Source organism: Seriola dumerili, unplaced genomic scaffold, assembly GCF_002260705.1.
Source record: "Seriola dumerili isolate Sdu_G_001 unplaced genomic scaffold, Sdu_1.0 BDQW01000068.1, whole genome shotgun sequence".
Taxonomy (NCBI): Eukaryota; Metazoa; Chordata; class Actinopteri; order Carangiformes; family Carangidae; genus Seriola; species Seriola dumerili.
The window spans coordinates 2,382,735-2,409,074 of NW_019174323.1; the positions used below are offsets into that span (position 1 = coordinate 2,382,735).

A 26,340-nucleotide genomic window follows, 5' to 3' on the forward strand; every position below is an offset into this window, starting at 1 on the left:
AGTTAATGGAATAACTGATCAGCAGATTAACCCATAAGAAAAATATTTGTTAGTTGCTTTTAAAGATTCAGAACAAAAGACCCACACAACAGAGTAAACAACAATTCATTTAATAATTAATCTTTGTGGTCTCTAGGGGAGGGGTTTGAAAGGTATAAAATGGTCATATTAAAATAATCGACCCAGTCTTTTCCCTCTCAGGATACCCACTGTCTAGTTGTCTTTTGACACAAGTCCTTTTATTTTTTTTTTCAGTTCTTCAGCAGATGTCCCACTTATCCATGTATATAACTTATTTTTGTTGATGAAACAACTCGACAGTTCAATGTACAAGGCTCCCATAGTCCCAAATGGATATAGCACACAACCAGTGACACACAGGCAAACCTCCCTCTCAGCATAATAAAGTCACAGATGAGATCCTTGAAGAGGCCAGAGGTTGCAATCGATAAGGCTTAATGTTCACAAGCATTAAAAAGTTTTCTGTGAAGCAAGCCTTCTGCTTTGTCTTTTGCATGATTTGAAACATATTACTACCTGGGGAGAGAGTACTGGTTGATACCCGAAACAATGACAAATAACATAACAGTGAATATATTTATTATTATAGAAGATAATTAATGTTAAGAATAATAATTACAAAGGCAATTTCTCTAGACTACTATAATCTGGTCCTGCTCGTATAGTCAAGAGGAGACTGGGAAACAGTTACAGGAAGCTCTAAAATACTGTGTTCACTCACACAGTGTAGCACAGTTCATTTTGCCATTCATCCTTTGAAAACAAAAAACAAGCCAAAAAAGGTTGAATCTCATTATCAGTGAAGCTGAGGGTTTGGGGTTAGATTTTTGGGTAAAGCAGGAAACTGAGGTACGATGCTTACTGATCTTCATTAAATGGTCTCATCAGTAATCTGTCTTTTCACAATGACAAAAAGACACAAAGACAGAACAGAAAGCACCACTTTACGACTGTATTTCTAAAAACCCTCATCCACAATACCCAATATCAGGCTTGATTTATGTAGAGGAGGGCTTTACAATATCCCATGAGTTAACCAAGCTGAGGATGAACCCTTGACTTGTTCTCAAAGCGCACATCCCTCTGGAAGTCATTTCCAATCCAGCCGGAAAAGGCTTGCTTTTAAAAGCATGGATCTTAATTCACCTGACAAATGAAAAAAGCTGTCCTCTGCCTCTTCTTACAGCTTTCGAAAGTGAGTACTGTAATAACCAACAGCCAGTATAAAATAAAAATACACCAAGGATGCACAGAAACCATGTACCTTTAAATTGCACTGATAGAACCATTGGGCATATTCCAAATCACACTGATGAGTCTTGCATTTCCCTCCCTACCATCACCTCCAGCCAGTCTTGTTACCCCTCTTTGGTGGGGGACTGCAGCTGGTTCGGTTGTGTAACTGGGAGGGCAGGGTTTAGTAGTCTGCAAGAGGAAAAGGGGGCAGGTTGAGAGCAGCACAGTGATCCTGACATGTCCCTGAATCTCCTCCAGTGTTGTCCCTGTACTATCTGGACTCTCCATCTTTGTGGGCACTGTACAGTGCCAGCTCCCCTTGCCCTCCAAGTCTGCGGGGAGGTGTGGACGATCGGCTGGTGATGGACGGAATGAGTGGAGGCGGTGCCCCTACTGGCAGCAAGCCTGCAGGGGTCTTTGCCAGGAGGCCGTTGGACATGTGGTGTGGGTTTAGTGGAGCTAGACGGGAGTAGAGGCCCGCATGGTGCTGAGAAGCAGCAGAGGCTCCTGGGGGAAGCTGGTGGGAGAGAAGGCCAGGGTGGAGCTGCTCCAGGTGAGCGGCAGTAGCAGCATGAGAGGGGCTTGAGAGGTGAGAGCCAGCGGGGAGGTGTGGGTGCATTCCAAAGAAGCGAGCCCGCTCAAAGTCTTCCCTCAGGATCTGGGCACGCTGCTCCTCATCCATCAGTCCTCCTCCTGGGGGTCCGAGCTGATGAGGGCGGTCAAAATGATGGGCCATTAGGCCGAACTCCTGGCGGACAGCAGAGGTGGGGGCAGAAGAGGTAGAAGACGGAGGGTGGTGAGGGGCGGCCGCTGCTGCTGCTGCAGCTGCTACAGCCGCAACCCTCTCTGCTTCCAGAAGACGCTGATGCTGGAGCAGCCGGGCCAGATGTGGATCGGATCGCAGGGCTAGATGAGGGTCTGACCGAAGTGCCAATGCCTCCCTACGATGGTGATGTTGCTGCTGAGCTGCCAGCTCCCTCCAGGGGTCCCAGGTGAAGCTATGAGGGCCCTGTGATGGTCCTTGGGGTGGACCATGGGTAAAACGTTCTCCTGAACCCATCACCAGCCCTGCAGCTCCTGCCGTGCTTCCTAGGTACGCTTCAATGGCTCTTGAGCGGTCCAGCAGGGATAGGTGTTGGTGGGAAGGAGGGTTTGGAGTGGGTGGTGGGAGGGGAACACCAGGAGTGGGAGTCAGTGATAAAGAGGAGGAAGGGGTACCAGATCTATGGTGGTGTGGATGACTGTTGGGCCGGTCAAAACTGTGGTTGGGCGCTGGGGGAGGCAAGGATATGGGGATGTGCTCCGGCTCCTCTTTCCGCTCCTCTTTGACTTTAACTGGGGGGAAGGGCATGGGCGGTTTGGAGATGGGTGTTGTGGTCCGGTCAGGCTTCCTGGCCTGAGACAAAGAGGTGATGGAGGCAGAAGCTGCGGAGGAAGCAGGGAGGTTGCTGTCTCTTTGGGAGTGTGAGGGTTCGTTGTGGAGGCTATGTGCTGTTGGGGCCATTGGGCGGGGGTAAAGGTCCAAAGGAGATGGGGCGGAGCGATTGGAGGGAGGGGGAGTAGTGAGAACAGAAGATGAGGAAGACCGTGGTCTGTCCCTGTCTGCTACTAAAGACGAAGAGCCAAGAGGAGGTGCTCGTGAAGACACTGTTGGCAGTGGCCTCTTGTCCCCCTCTCTGTCTCGCTCACGGTCTCTGTCTCTACTTAAGCTGCGTGTCAGGTCCTCAATAGGCCCACTGCTCGGCCCCAGGACACTGTTGTGGCCATTAATGTGGGAGACTGGGGTGCTACTGCGGGGCTTGAAGGGAGGGCCAACCGGAGACATTCTCACAGGTTGTCGGCCATACAGCATATTGTCTCTGTGAAACCAAGCGCAAAAAAGTTGCATCATAAAAAACATAAAATGTCCAAGATTCAACTTAAAGAGTGTAAACAAAATTACAGATGTAGTCCTTTTATCCTACGCACAAAAACCAAAAATCAAGAAGGTTAATAAATAAATAATCCCCGGTCTAAAGTTCAGAGCACGGCAAATTTAAAGCAATTAGAAAACATTTAATCAACACAATTCAGTTCTTAAAAATTTTTTATATCAACACAGGTGCTCCTAAATTGCAGTTTTCAAACCAGTCATAGCCGTCCACACATGCATCTCTCTTTCAATAAATCTCAACACATTACATGTATGTTAATTTATAATTGCCTTAGAGCTTAATTATTAATTACTTTATTTTTCTATTAGTCAACTGACAAAACTAATCTGCAACTATTCTGATAATAAATGAATCGTTTAAAGTCAGTTTTGTGTATTTCTGTCTTATCTGATAGAACACTGGATATCTTTGGGTTTTGGACAGTTGGTCTGACAAAATTTGAAATCACCACCTAAGGCTCCGACATTTTTCACCACCTTCATATTTGTGATTATTGTATAGACAAAACAATTCAGAAATAAATCAATAGTTGCAGCCCTAAAATTCAAGCACAGTCAATGTATAAAAGATGCATTGATCATCCAAGCTTTACTAAAAATGCCCAGTATTTCACTTTCATCACATCTGATATAGAGATATGAGGGGAAATTGTTGTTGTATCCTGTTGGGTTAAATCTATTTTATGTGTTTTATTAGCTTGTCTCCATGGTTCATTTTCACCTAACATGTCCATATCTTAGTGGGAAATCTGTGACCACAGGACTGCCTGGAGTAATGTGGGTACTGATCGCTTACAAACACCACCTTGTGTAAAAAAAAAGAAAAAAAAGAAAAAGAAATCAAAGCTATTCCTTTAAATCTTAAACATTAAAATCAGCTGAATGTCATACCTGTCCTTTTCATCTTTGATGTGGGGGATGTCCCGCCTCTCTCCATCTTTCCCTCTGTCCCTCTCGTCCCTCTTATCCAAGCCTTTAACCCAGTTGGGACCAACGGGGAACCCAGATGGGCCGCCGTGTAGACGGTTCCACGCGTCGTGATGGTTGGGGGTGGACAAGCCCCCGACCACAGTGGCTGGTGTGTCTTTAGGGCCAAACATGGAGCCCGCTGCAGACCAAAAAGACATTTATCGTTAAAAAAGGGATGTAAACCATTTTTACCTTAAAGCTTTCAAATAAAATATTTCATAAAGCTGCTATTCCCATCTTGTGAAGAAAAAAAAAAAAAAACGTTTCACAGTAGGTTTTGTCGTTAGCTTCTAATATTAAGCCACAGTTTTTTCAAGTTAACACAAGTAAAAACACTTAAGTAACAAACCTAAACAACAAAAGTACAACACTAAACGTGTTTGTATTATTTGAACGACCTCTTTTACAGCATATACAACAGAAATCTTAATCAAAACAAGTTGCTAAATGATCAAACCTCTTGAAACCCTTTAACTGATGTGTTTTAGCACTGGGCTCCTTAATGAGTGATCGCCCCCAGCTTAGTCTAGTCGTCAAACGCAACTAAACGATGGGACAACCTCCCAATAAACCATGAGTTTTTTCCAATTTGACAGAGATGTCTAAATCCATGCTTTCATGTTTATTTGGACTTCTTCCAGTCTTCTTGGCTACTCATATTGATGCATCCAACCTTGTACTTGTATATCAATGACAAAGGCCAGCACAGCCATTCACAGCATGTCTCTGACAGTAACAGCTGAGCTGTAGCTGTGCTATGAGACAGGAGAGAAAAGCATTAAGAGGAGAGAAAAGCAGAGAGTGATGACAAACAAACGCCTCGGCCAAAGTTAAGACAAGTTTCACCTGCTGAGACAGGAAGTAGGGCTGGGCATTTCATCTTAAAACTTTTTGTTGGACCAAATCATGTCTGAAGAATAAAAAGTCGGTCAGATTCCTAATTTCATACTATTTAAGTTAATTTTGTATTGCATATATTTAGACAGAGTTCTTACGTGGTTGTTTATGTTAGATAATGTTATACACCTGATGTGGTTTATACTCAGCAATGTAACTGTAGTTAAACGACCAAACCTCAATTACATATAGTGGCACAAGGAGTTCTTTGCGATTAAAAAAAAAAAAAAACAAAAACAAAAACCCAGGCCTAGATCAAAGCTGCGCTGTAGCAATAAAGGCAGGGAGGGGGAAATATATATATCAGAGGCTGTGTTACAGCTTCAATATGCATTTATGACTGTAGGCTTTTATCAGAACCAGATATCAGTTCGTGAAAGTATCTGCTCTAATTGTTTGACAGTTAGTCAGAAACTTCTGAGAAGACTGAAAAGAAACAGAAACTGTTAGTAGTTTTGCTTTCCTTCCACATGGTGAATTGTGGGTTAATAATGGCTTGAGAGGACGGTAGCCGCTACAATCATTGACCTTCTCATGAGGATGGCACGCTACCATGGAATTTTAGCAGTTTCTTTGAAGCAAGCATCTCCCCAGTTCCTGTTTTCAATACTTCTAACAGTTTTACAGCCCATAATCACAAATGCAGATCAGCTGGTGACTGAATGTGTGACAGAATTAGCTTCCATTTAACACCTCACCTTTACAAGGACTTAAAAATAAAGTAAAGCCACAGTAGCTGTGTTATTTTGTCTTCTTCTAATGCTGTTAAGCAACTGTCCTTTGTGATATTAAGATGTGATATTATTCTCCACCCACACACTCTCTATCCTCTCACTATATTGAAGCCAACCAGTCAATTTTTTTTAAGTTCCAATTATCAAATCAAGTTTTAATTACAACCTTACAAGCTCATTCACATGGGTGTATACAGTATCTACCATAAAGACAGAGAAAAGTAGCAGAACGTAAAGGACAGGTTTGGCTTTTTAAAAGTCTGTCTACATGCAACACTCATATGCCACATATGAGTTGATTTACTGGTTGGTGTAATTATACCTCCCATCTCCACTGGCCATGATGGGATTTCTTCATTTGACCTGCGGCTACACTGTAAAAGATGACGGACAAAATCCACAGTATTCCAAGCAAAAATGTATTTCTAATTTAAGCTGAAACTAATGAGGAAACTAATCAGCTGTCTGTGTTAGCCAGACAGAGCAAATATCGTCTAAAGTTACAGCCTTACAGTACAATTTCCTTCTGTGAGCTTCCCTGGACAGCATTTCCTTGCTGAGTCGCTGCAGGGAGAGATCGCCTAGTATCTGCATCTAGGTTTGTTGCCGGCACAACAACATCAGCAAGAAATCTACACAACACTTGTAGGATAAAGATACCCACTTGATTTCAGTGACTCAGACTGCTGAAGCCTCATGTTCGCTTCAGCTGAACTTTACAAATGCATTTTTAAACTGAAGGAGGACGGTCGAGTCTGTCCCCAATTTCTTAAGTGGAGTTGCATTAGGAAGGGATCACTTCAAGGAATGATTACACCAAGCAATAAGGCTGACATTAGCCCTGTGAGAAAGAAATTCGGCCCCTTTATTCAACTGACAGAGGCCAGTCCAGTGACACAGCAGGGGCACCAATGCAGGGAGCTCCAGCAAAATACAGTAAAGAAAAAAAAAAAACAAAAAACAATAAAACGCATGAATGTGCGGCAAAAAAGTGGAACGTGGCTCAACTTTGGCAGGAAGGTGAAACCATCCAGCAAGATGTTGCAGTGGCAAATCATATATATGCAAGCGCATACTCCTGGTAAATTACTCTGTAATGTCAACGGAGTATTTCTACTGTTAAACTTCTGACTCTCATAATGAAAGATAAAACAATTGCTACCAGAGCTGTAAAATCTTGTCTCAGTGTTTAGCCATCTGAGATGCATCAATCTGTTACTCAAACTAGACTTAAAGGATTGCATTTCAGTGTCTGAACCGTATCGGCTGTATAAACTGTATATACGTAAGTGTGGGGAAGTGTTGAGTTGTCTCTCAACATACACGACACACACGTGGTGACAGTATTTAAAAGATTTGAGTCTATCCTTAAGTCTCGTGTTTCAAGACTAGAGATGCTGTGAGACTGACCCAGTGTTGGGCTCCCAAGTCCTCCAAAGGCACCAGAACCCAGAGCGCCCAGCGGGGTGAAAGGTGGGGATCGGCCGTACGGATCTGTAACACACAGGCAGATAAACAGTAAAAAATGCTGTGTTGATACAAATCACATTATATTTCTATTACAATTAAATAAATACACAGTTGATTTTTCATTGATTTGATGATGTGTCTTTTTAAGTTGCTCTTACCCAAGTGTGCAGTTGGTGCGAGGAAAGAGGAGTGGGGCGTTGATGGAGAGATGAACTGAGCTGAGGACGGATTGACTGCACCTGAGGGAGAGAAGTTGTAGTAAAACAAAACAATGTCATGAGTAATCAAATCAAGCTCCTCACACATTTCATGCTGTGATTTGGATAGCAATGCTACAGGAGCTGTCAAACTACAGGGATGTGAGGAACGGACAAATCGGAAAGATTATGACAGGTAGAAGGCATCGACAAGTTCAGTGAAAAAATAAATAAATAAAAAATACATGTGAAGGAGTGAAATGCTAAAACACAAAACTAAGGAAAAAAAACAGGCCACACAGCTTGAATCTTTTTGTCTTCAAGCTGTCAAATCAACAATAAACTCACATTCTGTCAGCTGTTCTTTAGAGACAAAAATGTTTAGACATGCACCTGTAGCTGAGAACAGACTGGGAGGTCTGGTCAGGTCATGAGTGGGAGGAAGGGCTCCTCCTATGGGCCCCAAGGGGCCAAGTCCCCCAGCTCCAGGAAGACGGGCCAGCAGGTCATTGCGGAAGTCCAACTTGTGAGGATCAGCCTGCATCAGCTGAAAGATGTGGGCAGAAAAGTTAACTTGGCATTTTAAGGGGTCACGACACTTTCTATTTAAACCTTCCTCTATCTACTCTGAACATCTCACTGGAATAAAACTGCTTGTGACAAGTGAAATATACTTTTAGGAAAATTACAACACAGGAATTTAATTAAAAAAAACATACCTTTACTTTTTTCTGATGGCTTAGAATCATCCAGGCCACATATACATGCATAGCACACCATTTTCCTGGTTTCTGCACAGCACAAAAAAAAAAAAAAAAAAAAAAAATCACAGGAGTTTACTATGTTATTCCATGAATCTTGCATGTACAACTTGAAAGCCTTTGCACACAGAGTCAGATGTCCTTCGTTGTGTTCAGAAATATCTTGTCTAGCCTCTCCACAAGATTGGGGTTTCCAGCTGGAGATAAAGTTACTTGCCAGGGCTCAGTATAAGTTTGGGAATATAAAAAAAGTCATGCATAAGTAACCACATACATTATAACTGGGGTCATTTCTGGGTCTGAAATATCTAACTGGGTGTGCAAGGGCAGAGAATAGACCAGTAGCAGTCAAGATTACAAGTGAGATTAGTGCAAAGAGTGAGTGAAGCAGTGAGAAAGTAAAACAGGCTGAAGGTTTTAAGGAGCCAAGGGATTCAAAAACATCTGTTTTTGCTTACATTACTGACTTTCAACGATGTCCCAAATGGATCAGTTAGCTACAAGAGAACAGAAGTGTAAAACCACTTTTAATCATCATGTCTCACTCTTCATCAGAAATAGTTTTGCACTCTTTACTGCACTGACTAGGCCCATGTTGCAGCACATCCTAGCCTAAACTGGCTTTCCTCATCAGCATATTTTCGTGTAAAGAAAACAACATGATTGGAGGGATGATGCAAACAGGTTGAAAGTAAGCATACTGTCCTTACCCTGGGGTCCTTGGGCTGCAGGTGGTGAGGCACAACCCCAAGTCGTGCAGATATATCAGGACCCGTTCCCTGAGGGACAAGAGGCTGTCAAACACAGCACAACACATCAGCCACAACCTACTGATCTACAGGCCTACAACTGATCACTGATTAACATCTGACATTACTCTTTACTTTTCCAGTGCTACTTTTCATGTGCGGCACACCTGCTGTATGAGGGTCAGAGCTCCTCAATAAATCACCCCTCCCCACGACTCATAACTGTTATCAAACATGCTCCTTATTTATATCTGCTTTCATCTTTCAGTGTGGGTGATCAAATGAACCCAGCTGTCACTTTGGTCAATGTTGAGACATGTACCATGTGCCCTGACAAAATGACATCTAGTGGGCACCAAGGACTATGTAATACAAAGGCATAGAGAGAGTTATTCCCACCTTTGGCTGAAATGCTCCTTGCAAGGAGCTGAAAGGCCCGGTGGGAGGAATCACAGGCTGGATACTTGGCACTGAGGGCGGCGGGTATTGTGGGAAGAACTGCCATGACACAAACAAACATTTATATGAGTAATTGACCATTTAACAGTATAAATAATAAAATAAGTTTATTAAAATGTATTGTTTCAAGTGTCTAAGGACCTGAAATGTACTCCCAGCCTTTATGGTTTAATCTGTAAATGATCACCACTTATATAAATCAGTAAGATGACACAAGATACTCACAGGGTGTCGGTACAGCCCGTCCATTTTGCCTGGATACTTATCAAACTAAAAGACAAAGGCAGTGCGTGGGTTAAAACATCTAAAAAAAAAAATAACAGAATATGGTCCACATTCCAGCCACACAGGAATTTTAAGTACGACACAGATGTTCAGCATAACAGCAGAGAGCATCTCACCAGAGGCGGTGCAGTAGCTGTGGGGTGCAGGAAGGGCGTGAAGTGTTGGTGCGTGTGCGTGTGTTGGTGCTGGTGGTTGTGCTGATGGAACTGGAAGGCCAGTGGCTGGATGCTCGGCTGGTTCTGAGACGTCCGGCCCGATGAACCCGGTGCCGAGCTCGATGCTGATGGACCACCCGGAGTGGAGCGACCCGCAGTTGCTGCATTATTTTCAGCCCCTGGGACGCTGCGTCTGCCCTCGCGCTCTGGTGAATTCATGAAGTGGGAGTTTAAGCTCTGATGCAGCAATCGTGTTGAAACATTATGGTGTACTTTCAACACTTGCTAGGGTTAATTTGACAGACTATGACTACTAATAACTAACAGATTTGTGATTTTCTAAGGTGCTGCTTATCCAGTCTCCAAATACAACACAGTCAAGCATGCAGCCTCTACTTTATACAAAGAATGCAGTACTTTCTGTGCCGAGTCTGATCAGATCTCAGTCCATCAATACACAACTTCCTCAACACCCCAGACAACCACCAGAGGAAGTCTGGGTTTAGTCTATTTTAGTATCACATTAGTCACAGTGTTCTCATGAACAGCTTAACGACCAAGAGACTGTAACAGCAGTGAAAAGTAGCATTCTTTCTGGTTGAGCGTACCTGCTGCTGCTGAGTGGGCAGGACCTTGTAGCAGAGGTGGAGGGGGAGGCAGGCCAGGTGAGGACGTGTACAGGGCCCCGGAGCTGGCTCGGGATGGGGGTCGGAGGGGCCCTGAGGATCCTGAGCCCCTATTGTGGGGCAGCGACACACTGGTGGAGGGAGTCGGAGGGCGCATGGAGGATGAGGAAGACGCAACAGATGAAGCAGATGGTGGAGGTTTGACTGGGGTGCTGCTCCTGAAAGGGAGAAAACGTAAGTAAGAAACATGAATCATGTTTTCTAAGACACGAAAATAATAGTAAAACTTTAATCAAAAATTACTACGATGTAAGTTTCATACCTGTTGTTGATGTTGTAGATGGAGTGAGATCGTCCAGGCAGAGTGAGGAAGGACTTGTGTTTGGAGAGCGGGGGGCTGCCGTTGTGGCGGCTGCCATTACTGGTCATCGGGTTAGGCCTGGGGACCGTGCCTGAGGCTGTGACCGGGGAATGGGAAGGCAGGCAGAAGGAGGCAGAAGAGGTAGAAGAAGAAACAGGCTCTGGGAAATGCGGCTCCAGGCTTTTCTCCTGACTTCGCTCCAGGCCAGATACTCGCGGGGTCACCATGAACCGTGAGACACCACCGCAGCGGGCCGGTAGAGAAGGGCAGCTTTTGCCCATGGATGTGCCCATGTTTGAGGGGGCAGGCTCCACAACTAAAGAAGAGAATGATGGGTCAGCATTTTGCCTTTACTTCACATTATACAATGTAGAGTAACAGGAGCGAGGGAAAGAAATACAGCATGTACAAAGAGGGAACCCAAACCCAAAGCATGAAATCAAGCTTAGTGATAGAGATCTTCACAGGTCCAAAATATTCAATCTGCATAAATTAATTACAAAAACAAAAAAAAGAGAGCGAGATGGAGACACTCTGACCGGAGGACAGTAAGACCCAAGGATAATAACCAAATCCAAAATTAGGGGTTTACTGAACTGATGGGTCAGTACTGAGGCCATAACTGACATTATTAAGGGGACTAAGTATCACAGGATGTGTTTGTTTATCACTGTTATTATAAAGTCCAGTGTTTCCCCTACATTAAGTCACAGCAAGCTGTCGACTTAATTTTTAGTGCCACATCTGACCTCATGTTACTTTTCACAAAAATGATCCAAACAAGTTCATACAATCAGTGGTTGTTTTTAAATTTAGGGAAAATAGAGCACTGAATCAGATCAATACTCAGTATGTATCTGTATGTATGGAAAGCCTGAGATGCAGTATTGTAACATGTAGCGGGAGAAAAAGTAACTGTCCATCCAAAACATGGTTGACCACAACAGACCCAGCAGGAGAGAAAACAACAACATTGAGCATTAATGAGCAGTGACCTGGGATGATTATACCACACTACACGATCAGTCCTGATTGAATCAACATGGGCACTAGACATACTGATACACAGACCCAAGACAAATGAACAGGTTCCTACCAAACCTGATTAGTCTGAACATAATTTGGACCTGGCCTGAGCTGGATCGCAGGGTTGGAACAGTAAAGACATTCCCGGTCCTTTTTCGTGTCATAGTGCAATAAGAGCAAAGATGTTACCGTTTCCGGTATTTGCATAAATGTCTTCTCAATAAGAATGTAGGCTGAGGCACAGAAACTCAAGTCATTATATGCTAAATCAACCCCATGGAATACCAAACAATTCATCTTTCATTGCACATCATGTCATTCTACACCATTCTGCTGAATGCCTCTGTAATTTTAAGATTGACTAAAATTGGTGCCGCAGCTAGCACAACTTTGAATCAAAATGTAATGACACAAGAATAAAAACAAAGACTGGCTACTTTTCTAATTTTCTGTCGAGATCTATATATAGCCATGCGAGGGCCCATTGATTGACACATCATTTCATCATTTCATGAATGTGAAGCAGCAGAAAAAAAAAAAAAGTTTTTATTTCTCATACCTTTTGTAGTGGTGACTGTGAACACTCGATCCATGTCATTGTCAGAAGCCTGGAGATAGACAAAAAGAAACAATTTCATTAGAATTATGCTCTATCTATACTCAATGAAAATCAATATATCAATTACCAGTATTAATAAATTATTATACTTCATCAAGATGGAAAATGTGAGTCTGTTGTAGGACTACTGACTTATAGAAACTTTTGCCATTTATTAATACTGTCTGTCAGCAATACTGTTTTAAATGCCATGCATTCATTAACTAATAAGAAAAGGCAGCAATTAGTACTCATTAAATTACAAGAAAGCAGTACACACCTTGTCTCCTGTATCACTCTCAGTGTCACACTAAAAGAAGACAGGGAAAAAAAAAAACATTCAGGCAAACTTTCGGGCAATGTGCAGTTTTAAAAGCCATTTGTCGAAATAATACACAACAACGTGAGAACATCACATTCAGCACAGAATCGGAAGAGAAACTTACAATGTAGCCAGTCTCCAAAGGGTGTCCCTAAAAAATAATAATCAATATTGTTAGCTCCAGTTGTTTTCAATTAAGTTTTAAAATGTGGCTAAAGGGATAAAATATGTAATCTACTGTGATTAAGCATCAAAAAATGTCAAATATGTTTACATAAATGTATCTTTCCTGGTTGATTGGAATCACTCTGCACTGCTTCATAAAAAAGAAAAACCCTTGATTGATGGGTGTTGTTAAAATTTTTGCAACAGGGTGTGTGCAAACCAGTTTAACTAGACTATTTCCAATGAGAGGATATACAGGCCAGCGGCACTAAAGAAATGTAAACACAGCTATTTGATTAAGAATTAGCTCAACATCTAACATGACAAGATGAAGATTACAAGAAAACATTGCATCTCATCAGTCATAGCTATATCAGTTCACCTCTATCTTTCTTCTCTTATTTCTACTCTTGTTCCAGCAGCTGCTGGAGTAGCTGTGTGGGGCTCCTTCTTCCGGCTCTGACAGTGGCCCTCCACCATTCTCCTCTGGCCCTCTCTTCCCCTTGTTCCTCCTTCCCAGCATATCAGTGCGCTGACTGGGCTTCAGTGAGCAGTCCATCTGATAAAGAGGAAAAAAAAAAAAAAATCTGTTTACATGTCTAGCAAAAAGCATGAATGTGTACGCCTGAGGCCAAAGACCATAGGCTAGTTGCATGTTGATTAATGTCCTGACAGACCTCATTTCTGCACAGTTTCTACTTAGTGGACGCAAAAATAGAAACACGAATGATGTAATGCAGCCTGCATGGCCATATGACTTCGCCTGTTTGTTAGTAGCCTCGATTATATGGCTGTTTTAAGATTTTTTTTAATTTTTTTTTTTAAAAAAAAAGGTGTTTCTAATATTGTGTCCACCAAAAAGACAAAGATATTCGAGTAGGATGCAGTGTATTCCCAGTTTCCCATATTTCTGATCATTGTCCCCAGCAGGTCAAAAGATAAATGTGAGAAATTGTGAGATGACTGACAAGTTATGAAAGAGGAAGAAAAAGCATATCAGTTGTACAAACCCCCGCCCCCCTTGTGCTTTTTCTGGTGAAATACAGGAAAGTATTGCCTCTTCAGGAACCCAAAAAGTTTTTTTTTTGTTTTTTTTTTGCCAAAAGAAAGGAAGTATCACTATTTCATTAAATAGCTTATAGACATAATCAGTGTGTTACAAGTAGGAGCTTCTTGGTTATAAAAGGCCACAATCTAAAAAGGTTGAGAACCCGTACAACTTGTTTCTTCTAAGCCATCAGGAAAATGGGATTATTTGTATTAAGTTAAAAGGTATGGGTACAAATTAACACAATTTCAATGCATAAAACAAGGGCAATCCAATATAATAATATCTTGAAATTACAAGGTGCTGCATATATTCCAAAATACTATATAGGTTTCATTCCAGTAGACAGTTAGATGCATTAAAAAAAAAGAAAAAAAAAAAGAATAGGTACACTCCAAACGACCCACCACATATTGTCAGACTCATTATTCTTTTAAGTACATGGGTTTGATTGAATGTTTCATCGTTTTGAAGTTTGTGTTATTATAAGATAAAGAAAAGCTATAGAAAAGGGAATGAAAAATAAATAAAAATTCAGCTTGAAAGGTCAACATGAAGGTCACCACAGCCTGTCCGTCAAACTGGTGGAACTGTTCATTTCTTTTTTTGTTTATGATTTAAATCTTTATTACATTTCATGATGCTGCAATACAAAAAACACAACAGTCTCCAACCAGCATTAAACAGAGAAGAAAAGAGAGACAAGCGGAACTGTTCATTTCTTAAATAAATTATCTTAACTGCAGGCAATTACCATTATTAATAAATTCAGGCAGGAAATTAAAAATTTTTGAAAGGAAATTGACACATTCCACCAGCAATCACCTGTAAATTCAAGCTTGTAGTGTTTACGTTTTTTCTATTAGCAGTTTCAGATAATAACCAACCATTGGCACTCTGATTCATTTGACTGTAAAATCAAGTGGACAACAGTGGATCTGTATGTGTGTGTAAATAGGCAGTTTTGGAACATAACCTATGGGCAAATAATTTGGTTTCCCATCCTGATGTCGAGGTCAAATGCAGATACCATCAGTACCCTGAAGGCTGATTAACTAATATTAGAGATTATTTTTTACTTCATCAGCATGCCAAATGTGTTTCCATGCCAACATAAGCCACATGTATGTGTATTAAAGCTCTAAATGCACGGTGGACACTTCACATCAACCAAATGCTGATCCTGGAATCCACATGTGACTTTAGTTCCCTGCCCCGTTTTGATGGATAGTCAATTGATCTGAGCAAGTTAGGAATGATAAGTATTAGATGAAGAGCCCGGGTCCAAGTACAGACAAAACACAACCATCACTGCTGTTGAGGGGTTAGAGTTAATACACAATTATGGTCATGTATTTTTCCATTTCTTTTTCTGAAAAGCCATTTGGCAGCTCATCAACACCTAACAGAATTAGAACATGAATAATTGAGGCCTCTCCAGAACCCATCAGAGGGATGCCTTGGGGTTTGGGTTTGGCCTGAGAGGAGTGCTTTTTCCAAGCAAGTAATGGTGTCAGAGTTGAGGAGTTCAATCTGCAGCCTTTTCACACCTTTGGTTGGAGGGAAGAAGGTATCATTTGACGTGATGGAGAGGAGGAAAGAGGACTTAAAATCTAGGTTTAAATTCCTGCTGCTCTATACATGCCGATCAGTTTAAATAAAGGAGAGGAATGTGCCAAATCCTACCAAGCAACATTTTAGTGTCATCCATCACTTTGTTTACACTAAATGTGGAGAATAAAAGCTGTTTAATGGATGACAGCTGATGGCTGGGTGTAAAAATGTAACATCTAGACATTTACCTCCAGTGCCTCCAAGCTGATGAAGCTCGCAATAGCGAAACCATCAATGATGTCTTCCTCACAGGACACAGACTCTCTCTTCCTCCGGCGTGGAGGCCTGTGTCTCCCAAAACCGGGCCGACATTCTCTCCCACCAGGACCCAGGACACTGTTCGTCCCACAAGCCTCCCGGTCTGAGCCTGAGGACAGGGATGTGGCCCTCTCCTCGGCCAGGTCCACTCTCCTCCTCCGCCGCTCCCTGTCGCGCTGAGAACGGGACCGTCGGCTCTGCCTGAATCCAGTGCTTCGGCTCGGGCCCTCCATGTTCAAACGGCGCCTCCTTTTGTAACTCCAGTGAGACCAAAGGCACTTTATTCAAGTCCCGGTCCGGTGGAAGGCACCGAACCGCAAATAAAACACCACCACACAGGCCCTCGCAGGGAGCCTCTGTTAAAATGGCGTTAATGAAACCAGTGGCTATTATTTACCGTCCTTTGACAACAGTCCATTGGCATCTGTGCCTTTCTTTCGGCGAAATTTTAGTGTCATTTCAATTAAACTTAGATCTACATTGGAATTTAAATCATCCACGACACACACACAGATGTCAGGACATAGCTGATTGTGTCTCGGAGAAGGCTAACGTTAGCTAGCTAGCTAGAAATTCAACCGACAACCACATAAGTTACACGCATGTAAACAAAAAAGACAAGTCTAGTTGTGCTGCTGACAAAACAGGCCGAGTCACCTCTGGATATATTTCAAAATGAAAATCACGCCAACGCTGGCATTGCTCAATACAACTGTAGGATTTCCTATATTTCTGCACACGCTGACAAATTTATTAGCTAAATGATACGGTTAGCTGGTTAGCGAGGCCAATAACCCAGATATCTCACATTTAACACAACGGCTGCCGTGACATGATTTCGAGTTAATGTGAAACGTTAAGTGTTTTTTTTCTGAAATTACTCCACATTTAAGGAGTAAAATTAGCTGTCTGGTTGAGTTTTAGTTGTTAATGCTACTGCTAGCTAGCTCAGTGTTGATTCCAGCCAATTAGCTTTTTGCTCACACGGCTAACTCGAAACATTACGATATATTCAGCCCGCAACATAAGAATACAATTATATTCTTAAAACGTGTCTGGAAAATCTGACAAGCCGGATGCTATGGCGTGGAGCTAACTAATGTCCAGCAGCCAAGAGAATAAATTTTCCTGCTGTCGAAATGTTAATGGCCGATAGTAATGGTTGAATTCGCATCACATCAAAAGAAAGACGTAACGTTAGCACTCCGGCTAGCCAGCGTTAGCCGGCTAAACAACAATCTCAAAATTATTTTAAAGGAAGCTGGAGGGATACGAAAGATTTTTAAGCAACTAATCACCCGTATTATAATAATATTCACTTCTTCATACGCAGCTCTTCTTCCCATCCACCTCCATCATAAAGAAAAAACTCAAGGCCCAAATATCAAAGCCTCGGTGTCGATTTCCATAAACGAGGGTGTCGGCCAAGCCCCCATTGGGCCGGGCAGCTCCTTCATGCAGCCTTCGCTGTGTAAATCCAATGTTTGGGAGAAGTTGGACCACTCGCCGAGGTTTCCGCTCAACGATTCCCTTTTCTCACCGATTCCAGAGTGAAAATACTCACAGAGACGAGGTGATCGGCTCCGCTGCTGCCCCTTCACAAGTTTCCACTGAATTGGAAATTTATCGTGAAAATCGGGGAGACACAACCCTTGTCAGCCGTGCAGTGCATTGTGTGCGCCGCTCTTCTTCCTCACCCATCAAACTGGCTTGTTGGCAGCTCCGCTTGTGCACACTGCCTCCATGTGGAAAGTGTGTCCACAGCTCTGTTGTACTCACCACTTTGTCAGGTTTCCAGCTATCAGATGTCTTTTTTATAGCCTGTCATAAAAACAAAACTACACAAGTTGCTGAAGGCCAGAAACAACCAGGGGACACGATTGCAGAAGGCCTTAGAAATTTGCATTATTTTTGGTCAAACTTACACCAAATAGCCAAAAGTATGTGGACACCCCTTCCAAGCAGGGCCAAAACATTTATTGTTGGCACCCTATTAACCTCCACTACAGAGATTAAATGGTTAGTTGATTGATAGAAATTTAATGGCAACTATTCTATAACTGATTAATCATTTAAGTTGTTTTTTAAATCAAAAATGTACTGGTATAAACTTCTCAAAATGTGAATATTTGATAGTTTCCCTGTTTTCTTTTTTGGTTTGGACGGTTGGCCAGAAATAATGAAGCAATTTGAATATGTTAAGTTGGCCTCAGGGTATAATGATGAGCATAATAGTTTTTGACATTTAAGTAATCCATTATTAAATCGCATAACTATCAGATGTACTGATAATAAAAATAATTGTTGGTTGCAGCCTTACAGTTCTCCTATGATGGAATAATATGACTTCACCCAAGGTTTTCTGTGTGTTAATTACTAAAACAATAAACTAGATTTTTAAAACACTGAAAATCTTGGGCAAAGTATTATTATTCCATCACTGGAGTACTGTAAGTCTGCAACAAAACAGTTATCTTCATTATCAAAACATCAGACAATTATTTTCTTTAACAATTGACTTGTTTATTCGGTGAATAAAATGTCAGAAAACATTGATTGAGTCAAAAACACAAACATGTTGAGTTTACTATCATAGAAAAACTGGAAAAAAATAGCAAATATTAACAGATTTTTTTTGCCATTTTGTTTAATAATGGCTTCTTAACATAATTTCACTTTCGGAAAATTTTACATGTATGCTTTATGTATATCATTTTTATTTAATCAGGTTTTTCACTGAGATAAAGGTCTATTTTGCAAGAGAGACCTAAACAAGAAAAACAAACGTATCATACAATGAACATGACTGGACATACAAAAGCACACACAGCATCTGACCCTAACCCTAACCCTATATACAAGATGCAGCGGAACCCCTTCAGTATTTACCCAAGAGGTAACTATAATCAAGGAGCCTACATGACGGACTATGGTGTTTCAAACAATGCTAAGGAATATAATTCTTGTGAAGAAATACAAACTCACTGTTTATTTATTGTATTTTTCTGCCTAAAACCATAAAACCTAAAAATATAGACTCTAAACATATCAAAATCAGCCACCATGAGTAAACTCTACCTCAGAAACAATAATGTCCTCAGTGGTAGCTATACCCTGACAGCATGTGTCCACAGAATGTGTGTGGTGACAAACACTAAAACACAGAACAAGACAAAAACATGACAAATATGTACAAGAATAAATATGAAGTATTATTTTATTCGAAACAATTTCTCTTTTACAATTCTGACAGGACAGACAGTTATTAAATCTTGTGTCTGTTTTAAGAGAGCTAGAGAGCAGCATTTTAAAGGATAGAGCTGGTGGTATTCTACATCTTTATCACTGTCAACAAATCCCATTAGAAGATTAAACGTGTAGTCAGTCTCTTAATAAATCCTGACTTCTGGGCCCTGTTTGCGGCACTTTTAAGATGTAAACCTTCAAAAACAGGCCACAAATACATAGGTTTATTTTTTTTAAGTCTCAGAAATTCCCTAAAATAACAAACTTCACTCTAACAGCAGAAAATCTTGCATTTGTTGGGAACTATTTGCAGCTGTGGATTAATACAAACTTGCTGCTCTTCGGAGTATTTCAGGCAACATGACTGTGTATGTGGGAGTGACTCAAAATAAACTACAGTTTGTACGTTCATGGTGATGAAGGAACATGTCACCCAGTGCAACAGTGTGGCTCATTGTGTTCCAATAGGTAGTGTCTGGACAACAATGGAGCTCTATTGCTCAGGAAATACACACAAAATGTATTAATAGGATCGATTCATTGTTGTCGTGTCTTCTCACAAGATTTGTTGACAATAAGAAAAATATAGAACATTGTCAGACTTATATTTGGTTAGTTAGGGTCACAGCAAATACTGATTAGTATTGTTTACAGCACTTCGTATGAAGCTAATTGATAAATCATCTTTGAATGCAGCCTCACTTTACTTTTTATCTTTAACTTTTAGCGCCTAAAACTTCTGCACAGTACTGAGCGTGGGGTCATCTGGTCGACCTCCTAGAGGACAGCAGAGAGTGCAGCAGGATGCCGGTAGCTACAGAGACATTCAGAGACTCTATGCCGGGAAACAAATCTCTGCCGGCTGGGATGGTGAGCAGGGTTTGGCAGAGAGAGAGCAGTTCCCGGGACAACCCTTCTCCCTCACTTCCCATCAGCAACAACGTGGGTTTAGTCATCTTAAAGGCCGAGCACTGAGTGACAGGAATCCGAGACTCTGCTTCAGCTCCAACTGTGCCGACCACCTGCCAGCCCCGTGCCACCTTCAACTTCAACATATCTTCAAGGTTTTCATATCCATACACTCCAAGCACCTCCATGGCGCCTGAGCTGGCCTTGCTGACCACTGGAGTCAATGGACAGCTGTCGCAAAGACTGCTGGCCACTCTGTCCACACCGAGGAAATAAGCAGAGCGCAGGATGGCACCGAGATTCATCGGGTCCTGAATTCCTTCCAGGACAAGCCAGAGAGGGGTGTCTTTACTGCTGGGTGCAGGGTGTCTGTCTTCAGTGAGATAACTCAGAGAACTGGCTTGCAGACATACTCCTTGATGTACTCGCCCTGAAGACATTGTGTCCAGATCCTTCTTGCTGACCCGCTGGACTTGTACTCCCCGTCGACAAGCCTCCTCACACACCTTCAACACAGAGGCCCTGTGAGAGACCTCACCATCTTTTACAAACAGTTTTCGGGCCTTCCTTCTGCCCTGAGTCAGAGCCAAGAGACAGGGAGCGATGCCAAAAACAATCTCGTGGCTCTCTGCTTTGTAATCCAATGTCAACTTCTGTATCCCCGGCCTCTCCCTCCCCGCAGGGGAATCCTCCAGACACAGTTTCCTGAGTTCTGATGATACTCTGTGGACGTCTCCCTTCCTTTGATTTTGCCTCTGCAACACAGGGATCTCAGTCTTCCACACTTTACTCTGGACTGACCTCTCATGATCCCGCCATCCATCAGATGCAACTGGCTTGTGTCTGTGTCGTTTCTTCACCACAGGCTTGATGCTACTGTCCTCTGGGCACAGGAGAGTAGATGTGATATGGTAATAGGCAAACTGAGAGCCCACTCTTGAGGCTGACACTGGCTGGTGCAATCTCCTACCCCAAAGAAGCAGCAACTTGTGCTGATGTGCTGCTGATGAGAATACCCACATATTGAAATGGCTAGAAATAGTTCCAGAGGCACTAAGAGGGGTAGCTGTCCCAGAGAGTGAGGTTCAACTGCCTGAAAGGTCCATTAATCCACAGATAAAGCGTCCGCAGATTTCACTGAACATCTCTCATGATGAGTTAAGTGAATCTTTGTTCAACCATCAACACCTACTGTCTAGTAGTATGTTTGTACCCCTGCTGTGAAATACGAACATGTGCAGTCCAACCGCGTCAAGACGTCGGCAGTCACCAGATATCGAACACTCCCACTTACAAAATAAAAGCCCAGCAATCAATGAGCATTGTGTAGTACATAAAAACAAAACTATAAGCTTCTAAAATAGTGAGAGGATTGATATAGTTAATATAGTTAATATAAAATGTATTTATTTATTCATATACACTTCCCTGATGTTTCTACACTGATAGATAGATAGATAGATAGATAGATAGATAGATAGATAGATAGATAGATAGATAGATAGATAGATAGATAGATAGATAGATAGATTATTAATATCATTATTACCAGTGAGCTTTCCCCTAGGGGACAAATAAAGTATTTATCTATCTATAATATAAATATAAATATCATGCTGCAATCTTTTTATACAGTAACAGTAAAAATAAAAAATAGAACAAGGAAAAAGGAACACTATACCTTCAAATATTTCTTAAGTCTTTTAAGAAAGTGTTTTACAGTATGATATTTGTGTACAAGTTTAAATGCCACATACTTTAGCTTTAGTTTAGATTTTATTTTGAAAATTTCCGCTTCCTCTCTTCGTCGTGAACTTTATGCGTATGACACACGGGAAACAAAATCGAACGTCTATTTGTGCGTACGCGTTGACGTCATTTCCCGGATGTGAAACTATCGCAACACGGAAGAGAAGGAAAGAAAACAAATAATCGTTTAAATTTGTGTCGGATTGGATTCGGAGAATACGCCCTGAAACACCTTTTACTTTCTGGATTAAAGTCTCCTGGTTCACGGTGAGAGTAACACGCTGTAGGGGGTGTCTTTGTGACCGCTGGGTTCAGCCTGTGTTGGTGGAGTTAATGTGGAAGAGGTAGAAACAGATTTAAAGAGCAAGGCAGTCCAGATAAAACACGGCTGGAAGGAGACTTAAGGCCTCAAGTCACATAAATAACTGCTGAGTAATATAGTCCAGGAAATAAGGTATAGGCAGGTATAACAGAGCTGAAACTGTTAGAAACTAACTTCGTTTTTCACTGTTGGTTTCATTATTCCTTTGGACATAAAAGTTCACATTAAGATTACTCCTCCACATTTTCACAATTACACAACTAGATCTGAAATGATTAATCGGATATCAAAATAATTCTCAGCTATTTTGATAGATGATTAATCGTTTTAGTTGTTTTTCAAGCCAAACAGAAAAACTTATCTTCCTTATTGCTCTACAAAATCCTTACAGTGAAAAATGATGCTTGTAATTTCCCACAGACCAAGATGACATCCTCAAATGTCCTGGTTTAATTGATTAGTTGTCTGACCAAAAATCCATATCCAAAGATTTTCACTTAACCGTGATTAATTAAGTGATTAATTGATAACAAAAGTTATACAAATTAATTGGTAATGACCAATTCCCAGAGCCTTAGATGATGTCTGACCAACAGTCCAAAACTCGAGCATATTCAATTAGTGATGATATAAACCAATGAAAAGCAGCGAATCTGCACATTTCAAGTAGAACCAACACATGTTTGACATTCTTGATAATTTAATTCGCATTTGTTGCTGATGTTCTGTCAATCAACTAATCAAATTGACAAATCATTTCAGCCCCAATGTAATTTTTCTCTTCCAGATTTCATTTCTGACAGAACCTGTTTAGTTTGACTGTGTTGACATTTTGCTTTTCAACCAGATGGAGTTCCTTTTTGGAAGGAAAAAGACCCCAGAGGAAATGCTGAGGCAAAACCAGAGGGCGCTCAACCGAGCCATGAGAGAACTGGACCGAGAGCGAATGAAGCTGGAGCAACAGGAGAAGAAGATCATCGCTGACATAAAGAAAATGGCCAAACAGGGACAAATGGTGAGAAGAAGGAAAAGAACTTATGTTTTACGAGGACAGAATAATTTGTAAAGAGTGGATTCTAACCGTGTGTTAATGTGTGTTATTTCAATCTTTGCAGGATGCCGTCAAGATCATGGCCAAGGATTTGGTTCGTACAAGGCGCTATGTAAAGAAGTTCATCATGATGAAAGCAAACATCCAGGCTGTCAGTCTAAAGATACAGACACTCAAGTCCAACAACAGCATGGCACAGGCTATGAAAGGCGTCACCAAAGCCATGGCCACCATGAACAGACAGGTCTGTCAAAAAATCACTGAAGTATTCTATTCCATGGAAATAACACAATGAGCTTCCTGTGTTCATGATCGTATATTCGGTCCATTTTCGCAGCTGAAACTGCCTCAGATTCAGAAGATCATGATGGAGTTTGAACGACAGAGCGAGATCATGGACATGAAGGAAGAGATGATGAATGACGCCATTGACGATGCCATGGGTGATGAGGATGATGAGGAGGAGAGGTAAGGGACTGAGACATGCAAAAAAACAGTTGTTTTCATTTTGGTTTAAACCTTTAGTTCCACATTTGTTAACGACAACAGTTTTCAGAATTATGATATCCATGTCTGTCTATGCTGCCCACCCTTACATCCCTTAAAAAAAGACATATGATACATTATACATGAGATAGATGAATAAATAAGTGAATAAGAAGAAAAACAGGTGGATTTTACTTTGGAAAATCTTAACCCCTTGCATCTTGTACCTTCTTCTTTTCTCTCTAAATTCATGTAACTGTGAAATCTTAGTTATAAGGTCTCAGTGTACCAATTCTCAGTTCAGCTAGTTCTTGTTTTTCTTCTTAAATGCCACCACTGAAAACAATTCTGAAAAGCTTTTTATCAGATTAGTGAACGAGTAACTGAGGTGTTTTATTCAGGAGTAATTCCTCTGGCTTTAAAGAGATCTTACATCGATATACATACAGTTATAATATCCATATTTTTCCTTATTTTCGTCAAACATCACCATAGAACTGAGTAGGAGAACATTAGAGTAACGCCCTCCCCACCCCTTCCCCAACAACTTCAAATGACTTCCTTTTCTTGAATAACAGTTTTTTTTTTTAGGAAATACAGGGGATTTTTCCCAGAGAACTCTCAACAGTAAAATAAACTGGCTGGTTAAGGCTTTGATTTTCTGACTTCTTGATACACCATCCACAATCTGATATAACAAACCCAATAATATAATATATATAATATGTTAATAATAATATGTTTTGTACTCACTCTGATACATTTGTGATTGTGTCTCATGTGCAGTGACGCCATTGTTTTCCAAGTGTTGACGAGCTGGGTCTGAATCTGTCCGATGAATTGTCAAGTAGGGAAAATCCAACGCTTCAGTCACAATTATGAAAATTGTACATGTGTAGGGTTCAGTAATATTTTATCCACTCCGGATCCAGCATCAAAGACACTTATCAACTCTGAATTCTTTCAAAGCTCATCAGGTTTAGCTTTCACCATTTGCAAGTAACTAAAGTTATGAATAACTCCAAGTCAAGATGTTACAGAGCTATGTGTCTTTTCACTGATACACAGTCTTGGGAGACTCCAGTTGCAGCCTGGAGAGACCACATTACCAACAGACTCAAGTTTCAGTGGAGCTGTTACATCATTAACAGGAACTATCTGTAGCTGATATAATCCACCAGCACTGAGTCATTTTTAGCATCAGCTAAATGAGAAGCTGCTTACGTCACCTGCATGTTTTCAGCATTTCTTTTGTTACCGCGGGTGGGAACCGGATCCAAAGTGGAATTGGCTATCAGAACTAGAACTGCAATGAGTATTTAATTCAATGATTGAGAAAATTAATCAGAAAAACTGTTTTGATAATTGATGGTTATTTTTTAGGCAAAAAATGCCAAGATTTGCTGGGTTCCAGCATCTCCAATATGAAGATTTAATGCTTTTTGTTTGTTGGACTATTGGTCAGACAAAACAAGAACAATTGAAGGCATCACCTTGGGCTGTGGGAGATTCACCTTTTTTCAGATATTTTTTATAGACAAAACAAATAACTGATTAATTGAAAAAAACAATCTGCAAACCACTAAAATCCCATTTTGTGTTCACCTCAGATCTCCCGACCCCTGGGGGAAACCTGTCAGTGGGCTGCGGGAGAAAGAAAGCCGAGCCCCAGGCCGCCCTGGCTGACGCTGACGCTGATTCTGGAGGAGCGGCTGAACAATCTCCGGAGAGACTGAACACACAGTAACTGACGGACCTGGTTTGTTTAATACAGGCACATCCATACTCTAATCTCTGTGTTTAGGTTCTATTGAAGGTGCAACTGGCACAACGCTGGCTTTTGAGCCTGTGTTATAAGGGTGTATGGCCTTCTGTTTGATGGTTGTTTTCATTTTATGCGTGTATCATGTTTTATCCAAAAAAAAAAAAAAAAAAACCCTGCAAGGGGTCATTATTCTTCATTAGGTCTAGAAAACTCATGTCTCATTTAGGACTTTGGTAAATGATGCAAATTCTCTGAGAGTAAAAATTTATTTCTCAAGTGTGTGTAAATACTAATCCTCAAGGCATGATGTTTTCACAATTTAAATTAACACTAATTACGAAATGTTTAAAACCCAAACGGAGCTGGTAATATTAGAGGTGGATTATTTTCTATGGGTGACATATAACAATTCAGCACTTTTTGTACATCAGGCTGGTTTGGTGTTCTTTGTATTATATTATATCATCATCATTTAAAATACACAGTTTTATTATCGCTTTTTGTTTCATCTTATTTGCCGGCAGTTGACAGATGCCAGGGTCTATTTGAAGATGGTGTACAAAAAGTGTATTTATCTCCGCATTTTTTTCTGTCTAAATTCACTCAATAGATGGTTTATTTTACAAAAATATATAAAGGATAAAGAATGAAAGTGCGTTGAGCTGACTCTTCACCAGTGGAAAAGCACTCCCGGTAACTCACAGTGGTGTTTTTGAGATCAGCAGGGATTTTCACCAAAATGTTTAATAAGAGTCCGGTGGTGTTTATTTTTTGAAAAAGTGTCCTGTTTTTTTGGGTTTTTTTTTTTGCTTTTCTTTATTCAATAAACATTTTTTCAGATCTAACTGGTTGTTTTATTAAAGAAATGTTACATGTGAAGTTCAGTTTAATCATCAATTGTTATGTTTTCTGTGGCTCTGGAGGACCT

The 26,340-nt window shown here is 41.1% G+C and overlaps 2 protein-coding genes and 1 pseudogene across 5 annotated transcripts; 1 reads left to right on the plus strand and 2 right to left on the minus strand.

The window, feature by feature from the left end:
- Positions 1–94: 94 nt before the first annotated feature.
- On the minus strand, positions 95–17,614 carry LOC111219825 (autism susceptibility gene 2 protein-like). Of its 4 annotated transcripts, none has more exons than XM_022742635.1 (18): positions 15,815–17,614; positions 13,347–13,523; positions 12,924–12,950; positions 12,758–12,787; positions 12,439–12,487; positions 10,815–11,169; positions 10,475–10,710; positions 9,828–10,072; positions 9,652–9,696; positions 9,367–9,465; positions 8,929–8,997; positions 8,677–8,715; positions 8,177–8,248; positions 7,851–8,004; positions 7,419–7,499; positions 7,201–7,284; positions 4,082–4,298; positions 95–3,116 (listed from the first exon to the last, which is right to left on the minus strand). In XM_022742635.1, exons 1-18 carry the CDS (start codon positions 16,115–16,117, stop codon positions 1,529–1,531), a joined length of 3,870 nt encoding a protein of 1,289 aa, XP_022598356.1. In that variant the 5' UTR covers positions 16,118–17,614; the 3' UTR covers positions 95–1,528. The 4 variants fall into 4 exon arrangements, with proteins under 4 accessions (XP_022598356.1, XP_022598355.1, XP_022598358.1 ...); XM_022742634.1 differs by having other exon boundaries at positions 8,929–9,012; XM_022742637.1 differs by lacking the exon at positions 8,677–8,715.
- A 970-nt stretch (positions 17,615–18,584) lies between these two features.
- Positions 18,585–21,289, minus strand: mrm1 (mitochondrial rRNA methyltransferase 1). The gene has a single exon (XM_022743073.1). The coding sequence runs from the start codon at positions 21,059–21,061 to the stop codon at positions 19,892–19,894; it is 1,170 nt and encodes a 389-aa protein (XP_022598794.1). The 5' UTR covers positions 21,062–21,289; the 3' UTR covers positions 18,585–19,891.
- A 638-nt stretch (positions 21,290–21,927) lies between these two features.
- LOC111219715 lies at positions 21,928–25,383 on the plus strand (annotated as a pseudogene).
- The last annotated feature ends 957 nt before the right edge of the window (positions 25,384–26,340 follow it).